Source organism: Cydia pomonella, chromosome 18, assembly GCF_033807575.1.
Source record: "Cydia pomonella isolate Wapato2018A chromosome 18, ilCydPomo1, whole genome shotgun sequence".
NCBI classification, from domain to species: Eukaryota; Metazoa; Arthropoda; class Insecta; order Lepidoptera; family Tortricidae; genus Cydia; species Cydia pomonella.
The window spans coordinates 13,933,157-13,949,616 of record NC_084720.1 but is presented as its reverse complement, the minus strand read 5'-3'; the positions used below and the strand labels follow the sequence as shown (position 1 = coordinate 13,949,616).

Below are 16,460 nucleotides of genomic sequence, written 5' to 3'. Positions count from 1 at the left end.
CCTATAATCAGGCATCTCACTCCATTCTTTGAATCTTTATTTTGATAAATCAAATTGGTTTTGTCTTGGAAAGTTTTGATGTGTGGGCGGCCACTTAATTAATTAACGAATATGTAATTATAATTTGTCATCAATATTAGTTACGAAGAGTAAGTAAATACTTAATACCAGTTTTTAAGTGCTTATTCATTTTAATATATATTTTCTGGTTTAAAATTTGTTTCACAGAAACAGTATTACGTGAGGACAAAAGGTTATTGTCTGTTGTCAGGTGGCGGCGGCGAATGACATAAATAATTCATTGTTTTCAACTTTAACGCAGCCAAATCTGAAGCTTAAACGGCCTTAGAAATTCTTTTATAAAAGTGAAATTTATTACGAGATTTTTCGTAATATCATTATTTAGGTAAAGCTGTATGATTTTGCTGAAAGCTGATGAAAAAAAGAGATGACGAAGATTCCGACAGCGCCACGCCAATAACGCTTCAAGCGGAAAAGCGTATCAACCGTAAATAGAAATATGAAGCAGTATGTTGCTAAGACCAGTGTAATAGTACATTGTGCAACGAGGGGGGTAAGTGAAATTTTGGATTTGGTAATTATTGACCCGAAGGAATGGAGGAATGGAATTAAAGACTCGAGTTTGCAAAATTCTAACTCCCGGAGTTACACACAATGTTTTTTATCACACTTGCTGAAGGACGAAAGTGTTGGAACATATGTAAACTACATGTATCATAGACGTATACGTTTTTACTGGTTGTTTACTATAGCAACGCTTTTATGCTTTGACTGTTGTCATTTTATTTGAATCAAGTGGTTTTTCTCTATTAGAAAGCATGTAAATTGTTCCCGGGAGTTATGGATTGTGGAAAAGAGCTATAAATTTTTTAATTGTGTCACTAATTCATACGTACTAAGTAGATATAAATGAGGTTTACGTGTCAAATACGGACGTTTATAATGTATTTTATTTGTTTATCTTAAAAAATATTTTGAATATGATTAATTTAATAGCCGTTTCAAATATTTTTACAGAATTTTCAATCGTGGCTAAATACCGGAAAGGTCAAATAATCCTAACTAACTAGGATAGGCCTAACCTGTCAAATAATGACAATATGGCGGACAAATGTTTGAAATGTCACCGTGTTTAAAAATTATTTCCCTTAAAATTTAGTTTTTTTCTTCATAAGTGTGATGAAAAACATTGTGCGTAACTCCGGGGGTAAGAACATAGCAAACTCGAGTCTTTAATGCACTCCAGTCTGCGGCTGTCGTGCATTTAAATACTTAGTTTGCAAAGTTTGACTTACTCCCCTTGATACACAATGTACTTACTATTAATATTCTTAATATAAATCGCGTATGACTTATAATAATAAATAAAAAACTACTCACGCGTATCGTCATATTGGACTCCATTTAGCTCGCTAAAGCACTTCTGAATGGCCCTCGTGTTCCACGGCGTGGGGTCCCAGCACAGCAGCCCGTCGTAGTAAGCCGGGCAGTAGTTCCCCCCTAACCCATCGTTCTTCACCAAACACTCTAACGTCCTCGCACTGAGATTAGCCTCCCCCAGTGTCTCCTGCACCTCGATTGTGCTTAGATCCTCCAGCTTGGCGAATTTTAAAACTACTTTACACAATATTCACAGTCTTTTCACTTGCACTCACACGTTTCCATCGCGTTGCAGCGTAATTAATCTAAACTTGGGTTTCAAGTGTTGTGTGCTGAAACGGGCCGCAGAGTCCCCAGAGAGACGGGCATGATAAGGTTGTTTGCCTGCGGCTTGTGTTTTAACTTATCAAATGATAAGACAGCGAGAGCAAACATCGGCAGTCTATGGGAGTATTTGCGATTCGTACAAGGAACTCTGCCTTTTTCATAAATTGCCTCCGTTCAATTTAAACTTTCTCCTTGGACCTGAAAAGAAAAGTAAGATTGTAAATTAAGGTCGCTGGAACTTGTGATGGGTTGGTTACAGTTTAATTTGCTTTAGATACGTTAAGACTTAGATAAGAGGAGGAACGCTGCCGGCGAAGGTGACGCAGTGTACTTCATATTTGTTTGAGTTGGAAAAATGGGTCGACACTCGTTTACGTTTGAGCATTATGTTGAAAGGGCATGTAAAACTATGTATGTGCTTTTGTGTGATTCAATAACATTATTTTCATTTACAATCTTGATTGGACATGGTCAAGCGACTATATTAGGTACATATATTCCAGTTGTTATTAAAAATTGTTTACATACATAAATACTTATGATGATGACTCATTTATTGTTTACATTGGGCATGTTATAGTAACTATTGAGTATTCAAATTAGTTTGAAACCTAAATGGCATAACAATTAAAATTCGTGACAGTACTTATGAAATGATAAAGCCTAACACTTGCGCAAAAAACGATTACACAGTTTTTGAAATAGTGAAATATTTTATGTGCCTATAGTTCGATGAGTTATGAATGAATTTATCCGTCATATGTTTTTCTTTTCTAGTAAGCTTATTTCTTGTGTACATCGCAAAGTTAAGAGAATCAAAAGCTATTTTTTACGCTGCACGCTTGCAGGTGGGATACATTTTATAGTACTTGAAACTAAAATAAGAAAGAGTATACAGTCGTGACATAATAGAGAACGATGCTTGCTGAGTTGCCTAAGTAAGGTACGAGATTGAAAAGCTTGATTACATTTATATACCTACAATACTTTTTCTACGAGTCATCTAAAATAATACTCGTTTTTATTATAAAACCTAAATAATTAATGAAAATTTGTAAGTGTGTCAAAAATGTAGTATAATATATATAAACGCGAGACTCCGCGCAACCTCGCGCCCTGCGCCCGTTTAGCCTCTTCTTTGAGAGCGCGGCGGCACATGATTGGTCAATTTTTTTTTATACTTGACTACAGTGTATCGAAATGAATCTTATAGTTGTGTTAAGAGTCCATACATGAAAAATAACGCAATTATAGTTTGGTATAAGAAATCGTAATTCAACCATTACAGTCGACGAGTAGAAAAAATACCATAGTATATGTGTACCCGGTCCGACAACTTTTATTATTTTATCCATTATTTACCGAATAAGCGTAATGCAAGCCTTATTCAGTTCATCGTGGGACTGGATTTATTTAGTGTTAGCCGGCCCTATTATATTCTAAAATTCTTTCTTTTGGCAAATTCTGTCATCTTCGACACCAATAAAGGACTCCAGCCAACAGACATCAATCGAATATCTCTGAATCGCATAAATTATACGAAACTTGTAGAACCCGCTGCGCCCGATGAAACGGAAAGCCGGAGCTTACGCCTTTGAACTTAAAACTCATGTAAATATAAACTTTACAGTGAGAGCTATGAAATCACGTCTGGAGGCAAAATCGTCCTGATTTTAGTGGTTATCAAAGGTTCATTGATTGTATAAGTCCAAATCGAATTCATGCTTCGAATTTGAAAGCTAGTGTGGAGGGCACTCTATATACAACATTATATGGCGCCTTACAGCGCTACGAGTATACAGGACGTCCCGAGACTACGGGACATCAAGGGAAAGTACCTTAAATATCGTAGATAGGATATTTTGCTGAAAGAAGACTTTATGTTATTTTTAAAAGTCAGTAATTCTGCTTTTAAAGGTTTTCTAAGAATTACTCGCTTCACCTGGGAATCAAAACGACTTTAATGTGAAAAAAATCACCCCTATTTTTATGATGCCAATCGAATGAATGGACAAAAAATAATAATTCTTCTTAAGTAGCATAGTATCGGAAAATGTTTGAGTCAAATTTCAAGAAAATTATTAAGATGGTTCGATTCCCAGACGGAGCAAGTAATTCTTAGAAAATCGTTATATGCAGAATTACTGACTTTTAAAAATAACATAAAGTCTTCTTTCAGCAAAATATCCTATCTACGATATTTAAGGTACATTCCCATGATGTCCTATAGTCTTGGGACACCGTAAAGACAAGCCACGTAGACCATAATGTCGGGAATAAACATGAAAGCATTTGAAATGAGTGTCTTTATACCGTTTCATGTCTGAAAAAACTATTGAGAAAATACAAGACCTAAGTGACCTATGTAGTAAGTACCTACATACATAGTACTACATCTATAAGGCTAGGTTAACACAGCGTTAATTTATTTATTTTTATTTTTATTTTATTGGTATTCAGGATAACAACAGCCGTAAATATAACTAAACATATAAATGCTTACATAAAAGAAGGCCAATGACAGTCATCCATTAAATTGCAATATGTAACAAAGTAAAATAGCAAAAAATTTAAAAACGACGAAAAAAGCGGCCAAGTGCGAGTCGGACTCGCCCATGAAGTGTTCCGTACCATTTATGACGTATTAAAAAAAACTACTTAATAGATCTCGTTCAAACCAATTTTCGGTGGAAGTTTGCATGGCAATGTATATCATATATTTTTTTTAGATTTTTCATTTTGTTATTTTGGAAGTTACAGGGGGGGGACACATTTTACCAATTTGGAAGTGTCTCTCGCGCAAACTATTCAGCTTAGAAAAAAATGATATTAGAAACCTCAATATCATTTTAGATATACCACATAGATACCCCACACGTATGGTTTTGTAGAAAAAAGATTTTTTGAGTTTCAGTTCTAAGTATGGGGAACCCCCAAAATTCATTGTTTTTTTTTCTATTTTTGCGTAAAAATCCTAATACGGTTCATAGAATACATCTACTTACCAAGTTTGAACAGTATAGCTCTGATAGTTTCGGAAAAAAGTGGCGGTGACATAATCGGAAAGACAGACGGACATGACGAATCTATAAGGGTTCCGTTTTTTAGTGGGGTCGTTATAGGACAATACCAATATTTTTTTCATTAAAGCATGAGACTTGGCACACTTGTTACTAAGGTGGACCAGAGTCGAAAACGCCCGGGAGGCAGCGGGAGACACCCCTCTAGGGGGGAGGGGGAGGGGGTGAAGTTTTCCTACGCCGCGCGCACTGTTGGTCGTTATAACTACTAAACTATAGCTACTAGGGCAAGTGTGGTATCATTTTCGGATAAATAAAAGATGGTCAATCATTTTCTAAAACAAAAAAAACACATTTACATAGAAAAAAATTGAAATACGGCCCAAAATCTAAAATCTTTTGAGTAAAAAAAATCTTTCAAGGTCAATAAATTTTTAATGATTACCGATATCGGATTAAAAAAAATATATTTAAAAAGGCGCATTAATACAGATTCAAAAAAAAAAGTAACATTGCAAATATTTAAGAAAAAAATTATTTAAAAAAGTATAGAACACCGCGCGGCAGAGTCGTAAAAAATTCTTAGCCAATTATGAACACCAAAAACGAGTTTTATAGGTTGCTAGTGTCCTGTAAGCTGTAACTAATAAGGATGGAGTTTTCATTAGATATAGTATATCATCATATCAGCTCATATATGTCCCCACCGAGGGGCTCGAGCCTACCCTGCATTAGGGTGATCGGGCCTTAGTCGATCACGCGAGCCCAGTGCGGGTTGGTCGACTTCACACACAAGCTTCGAGTTTCCTCGCAGCCGTGTGCAGGTTTCCTCACGATGTTTTCCTTCACCGTAAGAGCGTCGAATAAACGTACATATGAAATCGAGATTCGAAAACACATTGGTATGCGGCCAGGATTCGAACCACGACCTCCCGCACAGGAGGTAGCGGTCTTAAGCATTACGCCACCGACGCTCTCTAAATATAGTATATAGCTCAATTTTAATAATTATTTGATAGAAGACATTTTTTATCGTGTGTATAAGCATATTTAAACTTATGGCTCAGCTGGGCACGATTTCAAGTGACCCAAAATCTATAAAGAAATTAAACAAACAGTATAGAATTTTACTTAAAAATGTTTATTATTTACATTGTCCCCCACAATCGCAAAGCTCCGTGCACTTAAGTTGCCGCTGAAAGCACCGGCACCTCGAGCCGCCGCACCTCTTTTTGCATCTGCACCGGATCATTTCCAGGCATGCATCTGCAGCTACGGGCAAGTCTGTCCATGTAGGTTGCCAGCTTTCACTGACTTTTCTCCATCCCCAGTTAGATGGACAGGGAAGATTTTGATTCGGTGACATCTGACCCCATACATGGACTGCTTGGAACACTGCCCGCAGGAAATGCTGGTATAGAGCAGCTTTCGTCGGAGGTATATTCTCCAATTGGCGGTCTTTTTTCGAGAATAGGTGCTTTCGGGCTTCGTTTACGGTTGTAAATAAACTGGCTCTAAAACAAAACAAAAAAATTAGTTACTAGACTATTTTATTGTATTGCTAGTTTTAAAAAGTGCTTATTACCTGTCATATAAAATGACGACAAACTTTTCGATTACTGTAAACGCCTCGCTAGTACTCCCCTCATATGCTGCCAGAAACCCTTCTGTGGCATTGGGAAATGCGTTCCATGCATCTATTGCACTTTTTTTTCCTTTCCCGTTAAAATAGGACACAGTATCACAACCTGTGAAGGCATGGAACAGGGGGAGGACTTTCGCTTTTTGTGGCCCTGACACTTCCCCGCAGCGCGCTCATATAGTAAATCGAATGATAAAAATATTATGGGTACCTATTATCTATACGTAATTTTGCACAGCTCAACGTTTCTTTTAGTGTTGCAGTTTCATGTAATTTCAAAATAAAGTTAGTACCTAACTAGGTACTTAGGTACTTACCTATTTAATTGAGTACCTACGTATTTATTGTTTAAGTAGGTACTAAATATATGTATTCATACGCAAAACTAACAATCTTAACAATTGTGTATAGAATTAAAGGATTGCATTACATAGGCAGTGCTTCACATTTTACAATAAACAAATTATGTAAATACAACATTCCTCACAAGTTTTTACGACTCTGCCGCGAGGTGTTATTATTTTTTTAAACGAACTTTTTCTTAAATATTTTCAATGTAACTTACATTTTTGGAATCTGTATTAATGCGCTTTTTAAATATAATTTTTTTAATCCGATATCGGTAATCATTAAAAATTTATTGCCTTGAAAGATTTTTTTTACTCAAAAGATTTTAGATTTTGGGCCGTATTTCAATTTTTTTCTATGTAAAGGTATTTTTTTTGTTTTAGAAAATGATTGGCCATCTTTTATTTATCCGAAAATGATACCACACTTGCCCTAGTAGCTGTAGTTTAGTAGTTATGACGACCAACAGTGCCCGCGGTGTAGGAAAACTTCACCCCCTCCCCCTCCCCACTAGAGGGGTGTCTCCCGCTGCCTCCCGAGCGTTTTCGACTCTGGTCCACCTTAGTAACAAGTGTGCCAAGTCTCATGCTTTAATGAGAAAAATATTGGTTCCCATACATTGAGTGCACCTAAAAACCCCACTATTTTGCCATTTGGCAACGGAACCCTAAAAACGACGAAAATGTGCAATATACTACACACAAATGCTCGAAACCTTAAAAATACATACCGGTCGTAAAATATGTACTTAATGAATAATCGAGTTTAATTTACTTTTGGCAAAAGACCATAAAATTTGCATTAGTTACCAAATATCAAATATCAAACATTTATTCAGCAAATAGGCTACAGGGGCACTTTTACATGTCCATTTTTACAAACAATAAATTAAAAAAAAAAAAAAACAATTACAAATATCGAATCTATGAAATAATAAATACTTTATTAGAGATGTATACTGTCTCTAAATGTCAAATCAGTCATCAACAAGAATTACACAAAGTATATCCAAATAAATACCTGAACATAGTATTTGAACTGAATTTTTATTAACGGTAGAATTAGGTAGTAAAAAATAAAAATTTCAACATTTAGAAAGAATTTAATTTTTTAGAAATTAATTTAATTTTTCCCGTCCGTCCATTCCTAGACGGCTTTGCCCCATACTAGATGCCGTGTGAACGGTTTTGAAAGATGCCATACAAATTTTATTGTCACTGTCACCACAGTATTCGATAACATCCCGTATAAATTAACGCCATGTGAACTTAGCCTTACCCTACAAAGTTAATTTAGAATAATAAAAATAATAAATAAATATTCTAGGACATTACTACACAAATTGACCAAGTCCCACAGTAAGCTCCATAAGGCTTGTGTTGAGGGTACTTAGACAACGATATATATAATATATAAATATTTATAAATACTTAAATACATAAAAAACACCCATGACTCAGGAACAAATATCCATGCTTATCACACGAATAAATGCCCTTACCAGGATTTGAACCCGGGACCATCGGCTTCGTAGGCAGGGTCACTAACCACTAGGCCAGACTGGTCGTCTAAGAATAAACTACCAAATGTTGAATTTCAATTTGCTGTCCTGCAGTTCCTAACTACTAAGCGTAGTCGGCCGGGCCATATTACTTTCTAGAATACTGCCTTTGCGTCTAGTCTCACCTCTGTGCCTTTAACGAGTATTTTATTCGAAAAAGGAAAACGGCTGGAAGCAAAATCCTATCATTTTAATGACGGCTCAGGACTTGGTTGCTTTTATTTGGTTGGTTCGGTCGATTTGGGTGGTTGGGTGGGTGGAAAATATAGCTAAGCGTTTCATCATTTTGGATTTAGTTCAATAAACACGTGTGAAGTTGAAATTAATAATGTTGGATTTCTGCTGGATTTCACGATATTATCAAAGATGGGTATTGAGTATTGCTGTTTAATGTTTAGATTATATTTATTAATATAGTGTTTACTCAAGAGGAAGAATTTGTTAAGATTCAGCAATATGCTAAGTTTTAGCATCGGTAAGATAAGGTGCATCGGGGTAATTTCGTAAGTGGGGTAATTTTTAAAGTCTGAATATTATCTCCTAAACCAGCAAGACTCCATACTTTAGCAACACCTAAGTTACTACAACGCTTATCATGGCATCTAGTTTACGGTATATGGTATTGCTACAATAGAAAGTGCGTCTGTTTAGTAGATATTAGAAATTTTTAACCCCATAAGCTTAATCTAATGTTATAAAAGCACTGCCATAAGTAAAATTAGATACACATTATATGCATATATTATATTAAATGAGTAATTATAATAATTATGCAATTAGGAATAAAACGTCATACTTATTAGCTAACAATCTATAGGAAGTAGATTATGTTGTAATCTGTTTGAAAACAAATTGTATTTTTTTTTTACATTACCGCGCTTTCGATGTTACCCCAATGCACATTAGTAAGTAGTTATGCTCCAATAAAAATATATTTTACAGTACATATGGTGCTACTTTACCGCACTAGTGCGAAAATTAGCATATTACGTTACTATGTCGAATATTTAAAGGGCCATATGTACTATAAAACGTTATACGATACATGTGCGAATAGGTAATTCGCAACTCGTGTCGATTTAAAACACTCCCTTCGATCGTCTTTTAAGTTATCGCCACTCGTTTCGAATTTCCTATTTTTCGCACTTGTATCGTAATGTACTATTACATGTGGCACTGAGAATAAATTAAAACATAAAATATAAATAGTTAAAACCAGGCGGTCTTATCACTAACTAGCGATTTCTTCCAGACAACGTTGGTTTAGCGGCAAATGTAGAGCTCAGCTCATATAAAAGTCAACAGGTAGCTATTGCAAAGAGCTAAAAATAGAGAAAGATAACAAACAAACACATACGCTTAAAATAAACAAACGCAATAAAAAGGTAGGTGGGGTAACGATACTCGTACCTAGTGATATTAGCGGATGTTAAGATTATTGCAGTGAAATTAGTGATGAATTAATAAATTGTACCCTAAATGACAGAGACTCAACAGTTAGCTAACTTAAGCGCTTAATTAATCAATTCTTCAACATGATAATAAAAAAAGAACAGTTTAACACACTGAACCATTAAGATTTACGCACTACATGGCAAATGACCAATATGAACCTTAAGGCATTGCAATAAAGATAAATTACTCTCACGGAGTAAGGACATGTCGTGTCATTAATGAACACAGGTAAATATTAACACAAGTGAGCAAATGACAAAGTTGGGGAGTCGGGCCGAGCGAACAATCGCATAATGTGCAAGTTTGTAATAGGGGAAAGTCGAGATAAAGGTTTCTCGGTATCACGAAGTTACTATTAAAAGTTCTTCTAATCAACTTTTAAAATTGGTTTTAAGTTAAATAAAAAAACAGTACTGTAAAAACGACGCAAATGTTTTAAATACGTTTGACATCGTTTTTTAAAATCATGAGGAATTTTGGGTCCCTTTTACAGTATACATTCTTATTCTAGCATATGCTTGAGTAAGACCCGCTCGAAAGCATACACCAGACAAGACTTTTTTTTAATCACTTACTAGGACGTTTATTTATATTCAGTGGTTATTTGAATATTCAATTTCCTTACTTTGCTTAGTACCTAGGTATTAATTAATTTTGTATTAAAACAGTAAGTTCAATATCGCTCGAAGTATAAGTAATTAATAGCAATTAATATTTGGAAAACAGACCGTTCAGAATACAATTATCAAGTTATCTTGATTACCGTGTTGTCTTTATCCAGAGCGATTTACCACATGCGGGCCCGTTACCATGTTTGTCAATAAAATTATGTATCCGAATAAATATGGAAATGCTCGCCGCGAGCGTTGTCATGACAAATAGATCGTTGGTGAGCTATGAATATTTCATACCCAGTAGAAATCGTAGCTAGTGCAGGCTTTGCAATAACAATGATGCGTGCATGGTTTATTATTTTTGAGCGGCACAATTCGAACTCGACAACCCTCGACTCCGGAGGAGGATGTTATTTTCCTGCCATACCTTCTATTTTTGTCCAAAGTATACAATACAAAGAGGATTTTTTGAATGGGTCAGTAAAAGCGGCTTAATCCTGTGCCGCTTCGTGAATATAATTTACTACTAAACCCTTTCCTTACTTTTTAATTTATAAGAGTCGGGCATTTTCAGAGATTTGAAAAATATTACCAGCAAAAAGTAGGTATTTTTCTTATCTTTTTTATGCTAATCATCATCTTTATCGCATTCGCCCGGCATTTCACCACGGCTCATGGGAGCATGGGGTTTGCTTGGAAAATTATCCCAAGAATTGACGTAGGCACTAGTTTTTACGAAAGCGACTGTCAATTCTGACCTTCCAACGCAGAGGGCCTAGGCCTTATTTGGATTTGTCCAGTTTCCTCACAATGTTTTCCTTTACTGAAAAGATATTTTGTACATAAATTCAGAAAAACTTATTAGTACGAACCGGGGTTTGAATCCGCGACCTCCGGATTGCAAGTCGCCGGCTCTTACCGCAAGGCCACCAGCGCTTTATGCCAATTTATTATATTTATCTAGGATCCTAAACCTTTTAACGGCCAACCGAAGAACCCTCAGATCAGAAAGTGGTTTTCAAGCTAGAATGTTTAATGAATTATTTACTAACATGTTAATTAAATGAAGCTGGTTAAACTTGAAGTTAACTAACATACTAGTGCTATATTAACTTGGCCGGCAGAACTTGGAAGACCAAAGTTCGTATGTGTGTCCCGGGCATTAGTTCAAAATGTTAACATCGAACAATTACGAGTAAGTACATACTCCTAACGACCGGAGCACATCTCAAAGTATTTCAACTGTTTCTTCATCAGAATTAATTGAAAGACATGAATAAATCCTAAGGCCATCTGTAAGTTGTAAACCTCGCGAGCATAACTTAAAACTGAATAAATGTATGGCTCAGCCATTTTGGAAAATTTCTAAAAATTTATTCACCAAAAAAAATTAATCATCAAACCTGCTCACAAAATTTCACCAGAGTCGGTTGAGTTGAGACCCCAGCTGAAACAGAGACTTTCGCTAACGCTCGGTCAATGAATACCTACTTTCTTATTATTTGAGTAGGTCAACTTTTTTGTAGTATTATACTGTCCAGTTGTCCACGGGGAGATAGTAGTATAGGACTGCAGCCTACACAATCAGTAAATGTTAATGAATCGTTCACCATCATGTAAAATAATCACGCTTCTTTTCTGTTATTTAACTTTTTGGTAAGGAAACATTTGAGTATCTACAATCATGCACACCCAACAACACAAAGATACAATACAACACAATTAACAAAGATTAAGCCTCTTTAACCGTTATGACAGCACTTTGATTATGAAGTGTTAAAAGAAACGACCATTGTAACGATTTAGAACGGACTGATTTTATTTTTAAACCACAGATACAGTACAGTATATAGATACAGTAATGAAACACTGGTACAAATCATTATAGATGTCGCTACTATGTTATTTATTTTGATAACAACCAATACCCCCACTATATCAAAATAAAGTACATTACACACAATGCCAACTACATACTACTGCATAACTATACACCGGGGTTGCATACCCATCAATTTCAAAAAATTATGATGTTTACTAGAGTTTAATGCCTTTGTTAACAAATCAGCTACCATATTTATTGTTGACATATACTTAACCTTAACTATATTATTATTATCACATTCCCGGCAAAAATGATATTTAATATCAATATGTTTTGTTCTATTATGGAAAACTGGGTTGTGCAAGAGTTTATGGGCACTTTGGTTATCATTAAAAATATCAATACAATACACATCCCCTGTGATCTCTTGATATAAATTTCTCAAGTAAATTGCCTCTTTACAACTCTCCGATATTCCAACATATTCAGCTTCCGTAGAAGAAAGACTTACATTTTTTTGTTTTTTACTACCCCAAGAAATTACACCCTCTGACAAAGTGAAGCAATACCCCGTATATGATTTTCTGTCTGTTGCATCACTGCCCCAGTCAGCATCAACATATCCCACAATTTCTTTATTGCCTGTGCCTCTATATGTTAGACAATAATCTTTGGTTTTCTTAAGATACCTAAGTATACGTTTACAATGATTCCAATGCTCTTTATCATAACAATTGTTGAACTGGCTAAGATATACCACTGAGTATGCTATATCAGGGCGAGTAAGTATAGCTAAATACATTAAGCAGCCTATTAATTGCTGATAAGGCAAGTTTTTATTACTTTTCTCACATTTAGTTAATTTTAATCCACTCTCCATTGGAGTATCTACAGTGTGACAATCACTTAAATTGAATTTTAATAACAATTGCTGAATATATTCACTCTGACTTAAAGTAAGAACACTTTTCTCTTTATCATAGCAAACTGACATTCCAAGACACTGTCTTACTTGACCTAAGTCCTTAATTTTAAATTGAGATTCTAAAATTGCTTTTAAATTACAAGTTTCTTTTTCATCACTTGAGAACACAAAGAAGTCGTCCACATAGAGTGCGACTATTGTAGTTTTATTTTTTATATACAAACATGGTTCATATTTTGACTTTACATATCCATTTTTAGTAAGACACTCATCTACCTTTTGATACCACATTCTTGACGCTTGTTTGAGGCCATATATTGCCTTTTTCAATTTAAGAACCTTACTACTGTCTTCACAGTGAAAACCCTGAGGTTTTTGCATGAAAATATTTTCATTAAGCTCACCATTCAAGAATGCAGTGGTTACATCCAGATGAGTTATATCTAATTTAAGCTTTACAGACAAAGCAAAAAGTAACCTTAGGGTACTATGTCTCACGACCGGCGAGAAAGTTTCCACATAGTCCACACCGGGCCGTTGTGTAAACCCTTTTGCCACTAATCTAGCACGATAGCGCACTTGATTGTCTGGTCCAATTTTTTTCTTTAATACCCACTTGCACTGCACTATGGTACCACTTTTAGGAACATCAACTACTTCCCACGCACAATTTTCTTCAAAGCACTTAAGTTCTTCCCTGACTGCCTGTAACCATTGGTCCCTCTCAGACCCTTTCAAGGCTTCTTCCAATGTCAGTTCCATTGTGCTGTCCATAATATTATTCTGGGTAAAAAACACACCATCAAATCCATATCTTTCAGGTGCACGACACTGTCTCACTGGTCTGGATATCACCTTCGCAGTATCCGCAATGACTTTAGTAGTATCAATTGTGTCTTCATACTCACTGGGAACATACTCACTAGATGTATCCGATGCTGACTCTTCTGTCAGTGTCGATTCTGTGTTTTCTTCCCCCACTGAATCTTGCAGCTCCTGGTCCTTTGCTTCTTCTTTATCTTTATTTTCAACCTCCATAATACTATATGATTCTGAGGGCTTTTCCATCACTATAATATCTCTGCTTGTAGAGATTTTCTTTGTTTTTGGATCATATATTCTATATCCCTTTATATTATCAGGATATCCAAGTAATATACACTCACGTGACTTCTTATCCCATTTGGTCCTCTTTTGTTTCTCTATATGAACCATGACTGGAGAACCAAATATTCTTATGTTGCTTAGATCTGGCTTCATCCCAGTCCACAGTTCATATGGTGTCTTACCCTCCAACACCGAAGACACAGTGCGATTATGGAGATAGACTGCGGTATGGCAGGCTTCAGCCCAAAACTTTTTGTCAAGCTCAGCATCATAAAGCATACATCTTGCTTTTTCAACCACAGACCTATTCTGGCGTTCGCACAACGAGTTTTGTTCAGGAGTATATGGGTTACTTTTTTGATGGATTATACCCATTTCCTTCAAGTAAGCTTCAAAACTTGAGTTACAAAATTCTTTTCCATTGTCACTACGAACAATCTTCACCTTTCTATTTGTTTGATTTTCTGCCATAGCTTTAAATTCTTTAAAGCACTTCAAAGCTTCATTCTTATGCTTTAAGAAGTATATAAATGTCATCCGGCTAAAATCATCTACAAATAACTGAAAATATACTGAGCCTCCTAGTGAAACTGCCTCCATGGGACCACACAGGTCAGTATGTACTCGATCTAACAAGTCACTGCTTCTAGTGCCTACATGCTTGAAGGGCAGCCGGCACTGTTTGCCCTCGCAGCATGTCTTGCAAGATGATTTGGTGATATCAACTTTTTCGTTTAAATCCATGCCTTCTACTGCATTCTTCGTCTTCATTAAGCAATCACTGTGAACATGACCCATTCTCCGATGCCAAACCTCGCCCGACGTAGTCACCGCCGCGGCTAGTCGTCTAGAAACAATATTTAACTTATAAACACCATTTGTCAACGCTGCAGTAGCTACCAAGTCACCAGTTCTGTTGAAAATAAGACAACCTGTCTTTGTAAACTCCACTTTGTTTCCCTTTTCAATCAATTTACTAACAGAGAGAAGGTTAGTTGTCAAATTTGGTACACAAAGTACACCTTCGATGTTTATCTCGTATTCATAGTCCTTCACTGAGGTTACGATCTGAATATCGCCAGAACACGTTACCGAAACGATTTCTTGGTTAGCAACAACTATTTCTTCGCTAGTTTCATGAAAATTACGTGTAATCCAATCTCGGTTTGGTGTCAAATGAACACTGGCTCCAGAATCAACATAGTAGTCGTTCCTACTAAAACTTCCAGTTAAAAACACAGCTGAGAATGCGTTAGTCTGTTTACGATCCACGTTTTTATTCAATTTAGAGTTATATGTACACTGCGTACGATAATGACCCACTTCGTGACACCGATAACATTTGACATTTGCTTTTGTTGACTTAGCGCCCTTCGCGCCATCTTTCTTCGCGGCAGCCATTTGTCGATTTTTGTGATGCCAGTTTTTAGACGCGGCAAATGCACTATCTCCTTCACTACCATCGACACAAGTTCCGGTTTCCATATCGAGAAGTTTGCTTTTAATGGCGTCCGCTGTCACTTGAATGCCTGAATGTTCTATAGCCATAATCATGGGTGAGAACTTCTCTGGTAATCCAGCCAAGAGCAACGAGCCAATCCACTCGTCATTTATTGCAAATCCTGTTCCACATAATTTTTGCCCCGTCTCGATGATTTGAGTAACGTAGGATGTCATGGAACTGCAATTATCCAATCGAATGGAAATTAAATTTCTTAGGAGACTAATCCTCCGCGTGAAGCCGGAATCATCAAAAAGCGATTTGAGCTTTTCCCACAGTGCTTTTGTAGTAGTCACGGTCTTAATATGAACATACAATGACGAATCAATGGTAAGAATTAACTTTGCCTTTGTCTTAGCATCATCTGCGGCCGAAACAGCTACTTCTGTACCGTTCGTATCTCTTTCTGGCTTGATGCACTTCATCATTCCTTCCAGAACTAAGAAATTTTCTGCCGCAAATACCCATTCGTCGTAGTTCTCTCTTCCTTTAAGTTTCGGCACGTTAACTATATAGTTCGCCGCCATTTTTGCACAGTCACCGTCCGGTTTTATAAACAGAGTTCAAAACTGCCCGACTAACTAACTAATCCTACTGCGAAATATAACTGCAATTACTTTCACACTTAAATTACTTATATTTTCGCGATTTAGTAGTCTAAAGGCCATATGCTGGACCATAACCTGTTAAAAGAAACGACCATTGTAACGATTTAGAACGGACTGATTTTATTT

At 36.1% G+C, this 16,460-nt stretch overlaps 1 protein-coding gene across 1 annotated transcript in view; it reads right to left on the bottom strand.

The window, feature by feature from the left end:
- LOC133527902 (parathyroid hormone 2 receptor) overlaps positions 1–16,253 on the bottom strand; it is a 55,951-nt gene extending 39,698 nt beyond the window's left edge. The window contains exons 1-5 of the mRNA XM_061865096.1: positions 16,069–16,253; positions 14,883–15,072; positions 13,959–14,408; positions 13,754–13,901; positions 1,402–1,650 (exon numbers count right to left, since the gene is read on the bottom strand). Of these exons, the coding sequence (XP_061721080.1) occupies positions 1,402–1,650; positions 13,754–13,901; positions 13,959–14,408; positions 14,883–15,072; positions 16,069–16,253 (1,222 nt within the window). The remainder of the gene's footprint in view (positions 1–1,401; positions 1,651–13,753; positions 13,902–13,958; positions 14,409–14,882; positions 15,073–16,068) is intronic.
- Between the last annotated feature and the right edge of the window lie 207 nt (positions 16,254–16,460).